The following is a 13,054-nucleotide window of genomic DNA, read 5'->3' on the forward strand; positions in this document are numbered from 1 at the left end:
CGGGATGGATCGGGACGGGACGGTAAGGTAAGGTAAGGTAAGGGACGGGACAGTAAGCGACGGGACGGTAAGCGACGGGACGGGACGGGACGGGACGTGACGGGACGGGTCGGGACGGGACGGGACCCAAGATATGATCACATAACTTCAAAAATACGTTGCATCTGAACTTTCACATATGTAAGGAAGTGGAACGAGCAATTGCAAATATCTGTGGGCAACATTTGTCAACATTGATTTGTATTTGTCAGTTAATTGTTTGTTAGGTAGTTCTTAGTACTGATTTTGAAGGCATAAGCTGATGTTTGATTTGGGTTAGTTAGTTAGTTAGTCCATTCGAATTTTGAGCTAAATCTAGATCGCTCTTCGTTATTGTGGAATACTTGAAGCATTCGCACTCACGTGATTGTGATTTTTATTCTCCTCACTTTTTTTTTTTTGCCAAGAAACAACTCCCACATAATACTTCCGATTGACACCATTCAAATTTGAACTTGCTTCAACAATTCCCGCCTTCTGAGGTTTATGCCGTCGGATTTCACATTTGAACAACTTCACGTTAAATATCAACTTTTTTATTTTCAATGGGACTGACATTGAACTTTCCTACCAGCTCTCTGATCCTGCTCAGTGGAGCATTTCGTAAATTGCATTGTCCAGTAACCGGGAGGTCGTGAGTTTGAATCCCACCTCTGACTGTACGTAGCAAAGTTAACTCCGGGTTACCTGCGCAGTCTCGTGCGAATGTCGGTTTTCAATCCCAAGCAGGTTGTTGCCTTATTCGCTCATAAAAAAATTTACTCGAGGTTCCTCTCTGGACTTTCTTTTTTCCTCTCTCGCTTCTCTGTTGCCAGATTTGTTGTGTAAATGCACTTTTTTTCTGAACAGTTTTTACAGGCAGCGGAGAAATATGGTGCTAACGTGGTTAAATATTCATTAGCACTAAAGATGGCGTTGATGTGTTGCCGTGTTTTGACGAGTCACGCCCGCTCGCATTTTCGTCTGCGCTTAGGCGCAGTAACTGATTGCTAATGTCAGCAAATTGTGTGCGTGTTTGTGTGTGTGTGTGTGTGTGTGTGTGTTTGTGTGTGTGTGTGTGTGTGTGTGTGTGTTTGTGTGTGTGTGTGTGTTGATTGATTGAAGCCACACACACAATGAGTAGACTGTCTACACCCCGAGGCCACTCGCGCTGCTAGCGCCCACGCTAACAGCGCTAATTAGCTGTGGGGACCGATGAACACGTAAACGTCTTCCTGTGTGTGTGACAGCCGAATGCGAACACAAGTTGACAAACGCGATAGCTTGTTTTTAGCAGCGTAGCATGTTAACATTACAGCATGGTTTGATTTCATCGGTTCATCAGGCGCTCGTTCAGTTAGCTGCTTAGTCCGTCGTTAAGCTTCTTGGTTAGTCATTCCATCGGTTGTCTAGTTTGGAGTTTAATCAGTCAGTTGGTCCGTTGGTTGATTTGGTGGTTGGTCTGTCACTAGGTCAGTTAGTTGGCCAGTTATCTTGTCTCTTTTTGGTCAGTTGTTTTGTCAGCTGGTCAGTCTGCTTGGTCGGTCAATCAATTGGTTCTCCAGATGCTTGGTTAGTTGTTCTTTGGTTGGTTTATTAGCTAGTCAGTTGATCAGTGGGTATGTCACGTCAGTTAGTTGGTCAAGATCTTTGTTGGAATGTCTTTTTTTTGGGGGGTTTGATTATTTAGTCTGTCAATCGACCAGTCAGTCAGTCCGACATTTGGTTGGTTAGTTTGCCAAATTGTTTGGATGATTGGATAGTTAAATCAGCCAATTAGTCTGTCGTTTGCTTGATCTGCTGATAGGTCCGTTAGTTGTTATTTAAGTTATTTAGTCATGTGGCTGGCCAGTTGGTTGGATGGTTGGCTCGTCATTTAGATAGTTGGTCAGTTGCTTTTTTTGGTTGTTTCTCTAGTTATTTAGTTAGTGAGTCAATTGGTTAGTCACTTCACCAGTCTTTTCAGTTGGTCAATCTGTCCATTAGTTGCTGAGTCAATGAGTTCGCTGCTCTGTTGTAGGCTAGGTGTTTTTTTTAGGCTGCCTAGTTTGTCAGTTACTTAGTTGCTTAGTTGTTTGGTTAGTCAGGCAGTCAGCCCGTTAGTTGGTCAGTTACTTGGTGTGTCACTTACTCGTCTTTTTGGTTGGGTGCTACTTTATAATACAGTTAGCTGGTTGTTCTGGTAGTGAGTTGGTCATTTCCTCGGTTGTCCTCTGTCGTCGGCAGGTGCGGCCTCCTGCAGGTCGGCGATCGGCTGCTGTCCATCAACGGCATCGCCACGGAGGACGGCACCCTGGAGGAAGCCAACCAGCTGCTCCGCGACGCCGCGCTCACCAACAAAGTGGCCCTGGAGATCGAGTTTGACGTGGCCGGTGCGTAAGTCGAGTGGTGAACGGGTCGCACACTCCAACCTGCGACACGAAGCCAAGTTGAACTGTGCTTTTTTGTTTTTTTCCCCGCAGAGTCTGTGGTCCCCAGTAGCGGAACGTTTCATGTCAAACTACCCAAGAAAAGAGGCGTCGAGCTGGGACTCACCATCAGTGGTAAGAACAAGCAAGAAACATTTTCCTTTTGAAAAGTCGATTTTGGATACTATAAAAATAAGATCTCTTCAGAGGGTTTCAGGTCTCATGTGAACAGTCGGTCGGTTTGGTATTCAGCCAGTCAGGAAGTTCTTCAGTCGGTTGTTTGGTAATTGTCATTTAGTTAGTCGGGCAGTTACTTAGCCAACCAGTCAGTCAGTTGATTATTTACTTGGTTGCTCAGTTTGTTTATTGGTCAGTTACTTAATCTCTCATTAGTTAGTTGATCAGTTAATGCAATAGTTATCAATTTCTTCTTCTCATCACATTAATTCCTCTTGTCTGCCACTCTTGCGTGTATCAAATTAGAAGACTAAACATCCCAAACTAGCAGGCATGCTCACTGAACTGAAGTCTCTTGAGATGTGATGCTTTCAAGTCCACATTTTACTCGTTTTTTCCCAATTCCACAACACACAGATAATACAATGGCGCCCACGAGTGGCGAAATAGAGCAGCTGCTTGTAGAGACATGTTCACCCGCCATCCTGCTTAGGAAGCTTGACGGGATTTTGTTTGATCACGTGATTTTTTTTGGGGGTTCTTCATCTGCAGCCAATAAAAAGGCAGGAGAGCCTCTCATCATCTCCGACATCAAGAAGGGCAGCATGGCACACAGGTCAGTGGTCCATCATCATCTTCATCATCTTCTTCATCATCATCATCATCAACTTCTTCATCTTCATCATCATCATCATCATCTTCCTCTTCCTCTTCATCATCATCATCATCCTCTTCCTCTTCATCATCATCATCATCATCTTCATCATCCTCTTCATCTTCATCATCTTCATCATCATCATCATCATCATCCTCTTCATCATCATCATCTTCATTTTCATCATCATCTTCATCATCATCATCATCATCATATTCATCATCTTCATAATCATCGTCATCTTCATCAAGATTTCTGTTCTAATGTACGTATTACAACCCGATGAGCGCTTGTCATTGTCTTTCTAAGCGGGGGAAGACGCGTAATGAGTTTTGTCTCGTCTTCCTTTAGGACAGGAACTCTGGAGCCAGGTGACAAACTTCTGTCCATCGACAACGTGCGTCTGGAGACGTGCTCCCGGGAGGAGGCCGAGCAAATCCTGCAGCAGTGCGAGGAGCTCGTCAAGCTCAAGATCCGCAAGGACGAGGACAACTCGGGTGAGGGCTCGCAACCGGGACGGCATCTCGCCATGTAGAGTTAAATTAAAAAAAACCTGGACACACTATTGGCAGGGTGCAATTGCATAGTCGGCCACACGGTGGTGGTGTTGGCCACAAGTCAGCTTGTGAAGGCGTTTATTCAAGAGAAAGTTGTTGGTTTCCATGAAAACAAAAACTGCTATTTTTAATACTTTTACAATTATGGCTGCTTCTGTGGAAACGACATAAATATGTCTGTCACATTTGTTCCTAACCAAAAACTAAGGACGGTTTATGATTTAGTAACATGTTTTAACAGAACATTAATAGGGCAGCTTGATGTATTTAACACACAGAATCGAGCGCTGAATGATAATGACGACAATTTTTTTTACTCATCACTATTCTATCTGAAAGCACATGTGTGTGCGTGCGTGTACCAGACGAGCAGGAGACGTCCGGCAGCATCATCTACACGGTGGAGCTCAAGCGCTACGGAGGCCCGCTGGGAATCACCATCTCGGGCACGGAGGAACCCTTTGACCCCATCACCATCTCTGGACTCACCAAGCGAGGCTTGGCTGAGAGGTACGCGCACACACACACGCCGTGAAACAGTGTTCACCAGGAGTGGTCAATGTTGCCACAGTTAATATACATTGAAAAAGTAACTTAGTTACTTTAGTGATTATGTGACTTCAAAAGTAACTTAGTTACTTCACTGATTACTTGTAACTAGCTACATTACAAGTTACTTTATGAGTTGATGCCAGCAACACCGCTTAACATCAAATGTTCTGTATGTAATGTGTGTGTGTGTGTGTGTGTGTGTGTGTGTGTGTGTGTGTGTGTGTGTGTGTGTGTGTGTGTGTGCGTGTGTGTGTGTGTGTGTGTGTGTGTGTGTGCGTGTGTGTGTGTGTGTGTGTGTGTGTGTGTGTGTGTGCGTGCGTGCGTGCGTGCGTGCGTGCGTGTGCAGGACGGGCGCGATCCACGTGGGCGACCGCATCCTGGCCATCAACAGCGTGAGCCTGAAGGGCAAACCCCTGAGCGAGGCCATTCACCTCCTGCAGATGGCCGGCGAGACCGTCACGCTGAAAATCAAGAAGATGATCGACAGTAAGACAACGTGATCGGCATCTTCATCATCATCATCATCATCAATCTGTTCCATTTTCTCCTCATTTGAATGTTGCCCTTCTTGCCGGGAAGACGCGGACGACAGGAAAGCGAGCGAGGCGGACGACGCCACGGAGAACGAGCTGAGCGACGGCGAGGACGACGACTTGACCGACTTGACCGACAGCCAGCAGACCAACAAACTGTCGGAACTTTACGCCACGACCGTCCCCAGCGTTGACTCGGCCGTGGACTCCTGGGACGGATCCGGACTGGATGCCGGATACTGTAGCCAGGGTATTTTTTTTTTTTTCTTCTCTAAAATGAAAGAAAGGTGTTTGTATATTTCAGAAACAAGGAGTCATATTTTGCTGGAAAAAAAGTTGTACATTTCGAGAGATAATATGTTTTTTCAAGTATTTCATTGAGAAAAGTCGTATGTTACCAAAGAAAGTTTTATGGTTTCAAGATAAGGATTTCTGAAAAGAGTTATATTTTATTTAAAACTATATTTAAAAGAAATCGTTATGTAATTCTGAAAAATGTATATTTATGATAAAAGACAATGTGTATTATCAAAAGAAGTCATATTTTTTCAATCCAAGTCATATATTTCTGGGGGAAAAAAAGGTTGCACATGCTGAAAATATGTTGTATATTTTTAAGAAGAAAAGTCATATCTTTCCAGGAAAAAAAAGTCTGACATTTTGGACAAAAAGTCAAATAATTTAAAAAAAAAAAATGAAAAAATTGGAAAATGTTGCATATGACCCAAAAAAGTCATATATTTCTGAAAAAAAGTGAAGTAATAATTATACCTTCGCCACAATAAAATAAATTTTGTATTATTAGAAACAAAGAAAAAAACATTTAGATTTCAGGAAAATCCTATATTGTTTGAAAAAAGTAAATAAATAAATTAATTAAATTTAAAAATATATTTGAAAAACAGCTCCTTACAAATACCATATTTTTCATGACATTTGTATATTTCTGACAAAGTAATTCTAACATCATGTTTATTTTAAACAATTTTACCTAAAATAAATAAAAATATAAAAAGTCCATATTTCCCCCCCTAAAAAGTCCTGTGCAGAAAAAAAGGGGTTGTTGTTCTGAATAAAACAAAATGTGTACATATAAAAAAAAAAAAGTGATATTTGAAATGGTTGTGTTTTCTGGCGTAGGCACGTACAGCCACCAGGCCTCCGCCGGCATGGCCCTTCACCCTCATGAGTGGCGCAGCGCCAAGCAGCAGCAGCAGCGCACCACGACGCCCCCTCCTGGCTGCCGGAAGAATTACCCCTTCAGTGACGGCGGCTTCAGCGAGGACGAGTGGGAAAAACCCTTGGGGTGAGACAGCAAAAATTCGACTTCATTTTCAAGAAAGCGATTTGCCTTGAAGATCAACATTTGCCGCCCGCCCCCCGTCAGTTTCATTGGCCAATCGGCGGACGGAATTCTGCTGGACTCCGACGACAGTTTCTGGTGTCAGGCCCTGGAGGACCTGGAGACCTGCGGCCAATCGGAACTGCTCAGAGAGATTGAGGTTTGTTAGCATTTAGCGCAAAGCTAAATGACGTTTAGTATAGTGAGAGAAATTAAACAACAAATCATATCATTTTGTCTAATCAAAGGCCACTAGCTTACTGCTAACATATCATGTAAAAAGCTAACATAAATTAGCAATAGCAATGGAATAATGGTAATACAAGTTCTGTAATGATATTATGGTTTGTTTGTGTCACGCAGGCGTCGATCATGACTGGCACGGCCATCAGTTTGGGCGTAGAAGGCGTCAACAAGCCTGCGAGCGATCCCGTCCTGAGCCACGGCCGCATGAGCCCGTTGCAGCGCAACGCCCTCCTCCTTCAGGGCCCGCACCTCCACCAGGGGGCGCACCTGCACGAGGAGCTGCACCTGCATGACGATGAAGGCGAGAGCAAACTGCCGCTTACGCTGACCAATGTTTCCCAGCCTCCACAGAGCAAAAGCATTTCTTTTACAAAAAAATAAATACAATTCAATCCTATGGCCCACTCACAAACAAAAAGGTCACAAAAAGTCCACACGTTATTCATGATTCTTGTCTCAAATAAAATAAAATAAAAAATCACAAAAAAGGCAAAATTGCAGTCAGGTTATTAAGACATTTCATTTTTTTCATTTCTTGAATGTTGTAAAATTATGAGAAGCAAGTCTGATTTCTATGAGAAAAAAATACTCTAAGTTGACTAGGAAAAAGTCTGAACGTTATGAGGAAAAAGTTTTAAAATTACAGGGAAAATTCTGAATTTTACAAGAAAAAAAAAATAATTTATAAATGCTAAAGTTGCTGTTTTCTTCGTAAATTTATGAGAAGCAAGTCTGAATGTTATGAGAAAAAGTATTCTGAATTTATTAGGAAAAAGTGTGGAGAACTTTATGAGGAAAAAGAAAAAAATACAGGGAAAATTCAGAATTTTACAAGGAAATTTTTTTTTTCTATATGCAAAAGTTGCAATTTTATAAGGAAAAAGTCCTAAATTTACAATGAAAATGTCCATTTTTTTACATTGAGGACATTAGCATTTTGCAAAGCAAAAATGTAAATTTTATGACTGGAAAAGTCCGTATTTGACAGGGAAATAGTCAAAGTTTACAATGGTTAAGTTACATTTTACAAGAAAAAAAATCGGAATTTTATTGGATACTGTAAAGTTGAATAGTTTTTATGAGGGGAAAAGAAAGTCTAAATTTGACACTGGTAAGAAAAAAATGGAACTTTATGAGGAAAATGATGACATTTTACAGAGAACAGTCGGAAAAAAAGTCAAAATTCCCCAAAAAAAAAGAAAAGTCAAAATTGCACATTTGAAAAATTCCAAATTTTACGAGAATTTTTTTGGGGTGCAGGAATTGAAGAAAGAAACGCAAGTCCTATTTTTCCTCTATTTGCAAACCAATGTTTTTGGCCTCCCCGTTGGCAGACGGCCACCTGGAGGTCCACTTCCACCCGGACCATCTGCTCCATGCGGGGACGCACCTCCTGCAGGACAACATGTCGCCGCTGGCGCACCACGAGCTCAAGTCCAAAGCCTCGTTGCGGGTTTCCGAGAGGACGTGGGAGTCGCGGCGCATCAAGGAGGAGATGCAAGGCCTCCTGTCGCCGACGCCGCTCGAGCTGCACAAAGTCCGTTGCCAAAAATCAGTTTGGCCATTTTCATTTGAATTATTTTCTTTTGAGTTTTGTTTTTTCATTTTAATTCGTTTTTAAGGTGGTTGTGTTACTTTTTATTAGTTTTAGCCATTTAAAAAAAATAGTTTTAATTAGTTTCAGTATTAGTTTTCTTTTTTTGTGTGTGTATTACTTGTGTGCTATATTTAATCTATGGTACATTTCTTACCTCGCGTTACATTTCGAGCCGAGCCGAGCCATCGCAGCCAAAAGTCAAGCTTGCAAAATTGACGCCTGCGAGTGACATCATCTGAAGGTGCTTTCCTATTGGCTGCCGCTAGATGACATCACTTCTGTGCGACACACTCAATTCAAACGTCCTTATTCCGGTTCATAGCAGGAAAAAATATTCATTTAAGATAATCCCCAAAGGTTCATGCATTAAATGAATTACCAAAGACTTAAAAGGACATTTTCACTCTAATTATAGTTTGTGAACATAAAATGTAGTTTTTAGCATTACGCATGTAGCATTTTAATTTTATTTTGTTAACAAAATAGTTTTGGAATGTCATTTTTTGTTTTCTCGTTACTAAATAAATCTTGACACTAAGCCAACAACTTTTTGAACAAAAGTGTTGTTTAGATCCGAAAAGGAACCCGGAAGCTGAACATTGAGACAAACAATTTGTGCTTTGGCGACCAATGGCTCTGTTTGAGCAAGAACCAGAACCAGCAACTGTTCCTGGGCCGTGACGTCCATTTTTGTTCGATGGGCTGCAGGTTACGGTGATCAAAGATCCCGAAAGTGACGACTTTGGCTTCAGCGTGTCGGACGGTTTCCTGGAAAAAGGCGTTTATGTCAACATGGTGCGACCGGACGGACCGGCCGACCGATCGGGCCTCCGACCCTACGACAGGATCCTTCAGGTACTGACCGTCTCAAAGCTGCAGTCCTCCAGTCACATGACTCGACTTAAGTGATGCGTTTTTGGACTTGGTCCAAGCGGTTCTGAGTTTCCGGACTTGGTCCAAGCGCTTCTGAGTTTCCGGACTTGGTCCAAGTGCTTCTGAGTTTCCGGACTTGGTCCAAGCGCTTCTGAGTTTCCGGACTTGGTCCAAGCGCTTCTGAGTTTCCGGACTTGGTCCAAGCGCTTCTGAGTTCCTCCCACGCGTGTTTCAGGTGAACCACGTCAGGACTCGGGACTTCGACTGCTGCCTGGCGGTGCCGCTCATCACGGAAGCCGGCGACCGGTTGGAGCTGGTCATCAGCCGCAACCCGCTGGACGGCGCCGAAGATAACAACAACGCTCTGGACCAGCACCCGCTGGATCTGTAGCGCTGACGCAGCAAGCGCTCAGATCGGATTGTGACTGAAAAATAATACTTTGGACTTCCATCTCATGTTGATCGTACTTGTGCGTTCCCTCGCAGCACTCGTACCGCGGTGAAAGCAGCTGCAGGTTTTGCCTGGCGCTTCTTCACTTGAGCCACGAGGGCCATCGGACCGCCAACTTGAGGTCGGACCACGTCCTCGCCGACTGTGGAGTCTTTGCAGACGTTCGCGTCGCTGCAAAAAAAAAAAAAAACTCCAGCAAAGAACTTTTGTCACGTACAAGAACGAGCGTGTCATCTTGAGGACACCAAACCATGATGTCATCACAACCATGATGTCATCAGAACTTTCACTTTTTTTTTTTGGTCACCCGTTTTTAATACGCTGTCTGGAAAAATGCATCAGGACGCACTTTTTGCAGCGTTTTATGTGCAATCCGTTTTCCACTTCCTGTTGGTGTCCCAATACTTTTGTCCATTAACATTTTGACCTCCAGGTTGTGTCCCAATAGTATGACGGCGTATTCGGGCCAAGTATCAATCATTTTTTTTTAGAGTGTGGAGGCAATATTCTGAGGAAAGAACTCGCAAATTTGCCACTTTTGCAAGAAACAAACTTGTAAAGTTGCTTCTGATTGGTCGGTGTTAGTCAGCTGACCGTAGACCAGGAAGTGTTGTCGCTCGAGCTGCCGCGTATGACGAGTAAAGTTGAAACGAAGACTGAATCCGTCTCCATCCTGCCTTTTCATTTGATAAACGGCGTCCGATGAACCACCAACGAATCCTCACATTCGACTTTTGCTACGCTACGTGTATTTCTCTTATCTATTATTCTATTATCTCTTTGTGGCCGTCCCAATACTTTTGTCCCAATTCCACACCGCATGGTTACCGTGGCAACAATTGAATTTGCAGGCTTCTTCTGTGAGTTAAGTGCTTCCTGCCTTTCCAGGCTTTGCTTGTCAGTGTGGAAACTTCTGGAATCATGAGGTCGCCCTCAGGTGCACCCCCCCCCCCCCACCCTCGTCCCCCACCCCCCCTTCCCACCGTATTTTTAGTCCCACACATTCCATCCTGCAGCTTTACATCAACGTCACCTGCTGCTGTTTTCTCCCGCAACGTGGCCCTCTCGGAGGCAATTATTTGTGGATTAGCGGCGCTAAGAAGAGCCCGCACGCCCGTCACATGAACTCGCCCACCCGATAACACCCACAGCGCACCCCCCACACCCCCCCCCCCCCACACACACACCCTTAACCACCCCCCACCCACCTCACAAAGTCAACCGGAACATTCACAGCTTCCACTGGTTCCCAATTTTACACTCTGCCTCTCGTCCATTCGTCACAGATGGCCTTGAGGCTACTCGGCGCACCCCCTCGAACCCCGAGATGCACACTTTTTTTTCTCAACATGCAAGGCCAGAGTAAAATGAAATAAATCAGCTTTTTTTTGCAAACTTTTTAAGCCACGCACACCTTTCAATATCCAAAGACAGTTAGCGCACCCCCTCCCCCTTTGAAAAAAAGTCACAACACATGAGGATCGAAACAGGTGTATACATTTCTTGTAGTATTTTCTAAACATTTCAAGCCAAAATGTTTTCAAGCCATATCTTGAAATTTGCACCACCTCCTTCAACTTGCACACACAAAATCAAAAATCAACCATTTTTAACCCGGATATATTTTTGGGAACATCTAAAGGCCAACACAAAATCAAAACATGTCAAAATGTGATACAAAGGCCTCCTTCAACATTCAGATGCAGTTGGCACCTCCCCTTTCCCTTGGGCACACCCAAGAAATCTGTTTTCAACAAATACAGTACGTGCCAAAAAAAACAAATACATTTCAGTTTTTCAACATAGTTGGTGCACCCCTTCCTTCTTTCTTTCACAAGGAGACGTCAAATCCAAATGAAGACCAAAACAAATCTACCTTTGCCAAACAAGCGCACCCCCTTTGCTGGGCACACACCCTGAAAAAAACACATCCAAACATTGAAATGTCCAAAAAGCAAATCAGATCTTTTGTCAAACTTTTCTAAGCAGCGCACCCTCTAATGCACCCCCACTCCCCTGCACGCATCTGCAAAACATGATCGGCCTCACCCCCCCGGTGTGTGTGTGTGTGTGTGTGTGTGTGTGCGTGTGTGTGTGTGTGTGTGTGTGTGTGTGTGTGTGTGTGTGTGTGTGTGTGTGTGTACCAGAATACTGTTGGTTTACATGTAAATAATGACAAAGTTGTCACAAATCATGGTGTGTGTGTTTAAAAAAAAAAAGAAGCACAAATCAGCGTCGGATACGACGCAGTGTAAATATTGTTGGGACTTTTTACAAGAAGACATTTTGTAAAGTAAAAAAAACAAATCAAGTTACTGAGAAAAGCCTTCCAAAGTGTTGTGTTGGATTTCATGTATTTATGTGTATGTGTGTGTGTGCGCGTGATTGTGTGCGTGTGTGTGTGTGTGTGTGTGTGTGTGTGTGTTTCCCTATGCATCTCAATATTTAAATTCAGTTTGAAGCCCAATCTGGAAGCAAACGTTAAAGACGGGAGGAGACCAAAAGGATGATTACTGTAAAAGCTTTTTGTTTGTTTTTACAATGGACATCTGCATATTCGGATTTCCGCATTTGGAAAAAAAAAAAAAAAAAAAAAGCCCCCCCAAAAAGCAAACAAGAAAAAAGAAGAAAAATATTTTTAAGAATGTTGTTGAACTTTTTTTTTGTATTTGTTATTTGTCTCAACTTATGTAGGTTGGATGGCTCTGTTTTATGTGTTAATGTTTTAAATTTCTGAATGAGTCGTAAGCGCTAAAAGCTTCTTCCTCATTCCAGATTGGGCTTTTCAAAAAGTCTCATTTTGTTTGTGTAAAGCTCTCCATGTAATATCATATTTTTCTACCAGCAACTTTCTCTTCTCAAACTTGGGGAGCAAACGAGAAAAAAAAAAAAAAACGAAAATTGTCATGTGCAAAATAAAAGGTCAAACTTTCTTTGTTGTCATTTGCTTTTACGCCAGTGACCACTTCACTGACACTTTGGAAATTACAGTTTCCGGCCGAGGATTGTCAACAGAAACAAGATGTGGCAACGCCTGCATTTAGAAGTCGTCGGGGTCTGCGGGACCTTTTCGCCAGCACGTCAGCATTTCACATTTTTTTTCTAAATCGGGTTTCAAATTCCAACTTCAGAAGTCGGGTTAGTTTGTAACACTGGCGATAAAAAATGATGGGTTCAAAAATGCAATTGCCAAAATCTGTGACCTTAGTTTTCAAAGTAGGGTTTCAAATTAGGGTTAGGATTTTAAACGCGGGTTGGGGTGTCAAACTAGGGTTAGGGAGTTCGTTTTCGGTTTTTAGATATGGTTAGTGTTTCAAATTCCATTTTTTAAACCAGGGCTTGGGTTACAAAAATCGTGCTTCACACTAATGTTAGGGTTTAAAATTAGGGTTTGAAGTTTGAAGTTGAAGTAGGTTTAGGTTTCAAATTGGGGTTTCAATTCATCCATCCATTTTCGGAACCACTTATTCCTCACAAGGGGGTGCTGGAGCCTATCCCAGCTGGCTTCAGGCACGAGCTCGTTACATTTTTTGGGATCAAATATTTACAGTTTCCCCTTTTTTGTCGTTTTCTTGTGTTTTTTCTTTCTGGCCCAAATGTTTTTGTTTTTTTTTTAACTTCTGTCAAAATTGGCTTCGGCCAAAA

The 13,054-nt window shown here is 42.8% G+C and overlaps 1 protein-coding gene across 14 annotated transcripts in view; it reads left to right on the forward strand.

Annotated features, from left to right (window-relative positions):
* The window catches only part of grip2b (glutamate receptor interacting protein 2b), a 56,353-nt gene extending 46,283 nt beyond the window's left edge, over positions 1 to 10,070 (forward strand). For all 14 annotated transcript variants that reach the window (XM_077572605.1, XM_077572608.1, XM_077572615.1 and 11 more), the window contains exons 13-25: positions 2,245 to 2,390; positions 2,481 to 2,561; positions 3,156 to 3,219; positions 3,610 to 3,755; positions 4,181 to 4,325; positions 4,714 to 4,853; positions 4,947 to 5,150; positions 6,041 to 6,206; positions 6,288 to 6,402; positions 6,606 to 6,789; positions 7,823 to 8,025; positions 8,794 to 8,940; positions 9,194 to 10,070. In XM_077572605.1, coding sequence (XP_077428731.1) covers positions 2,245 to 2,390; positions 2,481 to 2,561; positions 3,156 to 3,219; positions 3,610 to 3,755; positions 4,181 to 4,325; positions 4,714 to 4,853; positions 4,947 to 5,150; positions 6,041 to 6,206; positions 6,288 to 6,402; positions 6,606 to 6,789; positions 7,823 to 8,025; positions 8,794 to 8,940; positions 9,194 to 9,349 — 1,897 coding nt within the window. In that variant the 3' untranslated portion in view covers positions 9,350 to 10,070. The remainder of the gene's footprint in view (positions 1 to 2,244; positions 2,391 to 2,480; positions 2,562 to 3,155; positions 3,220 to 3,609; positions 3,756 to 4,180; positions 4,326 to 4,713; positions 4,854 to 4,946; positions 5,151 to 6,040; positions 6,207 to 6,287; positions 6,403 to 6,605; positions 6,790 to 7,822; positions 8,026 to 8,793; positions 8,941 to 9,193) is intronic.
* Positions 10,071 to 13,054: the final 2,984 nt, after the last annotated feature.

Source organism: Vanacampus margaritifer, chromosome 8, assembly GCF_051991255.1.
Source record: "Vanacampus margaritifer isolate UIUO_Vmar chromosome 8, RoL_Vmar_1.0, whole genome shotgun sequence".
Classification (NCBI taxonomy): domain Eukaryota; kingdom Metazoa; phylum Chordata; class Actinopteri; order Syngnathiformes; family Syngnathidae; genus Vanacampus; species Vanacampus margaritifer.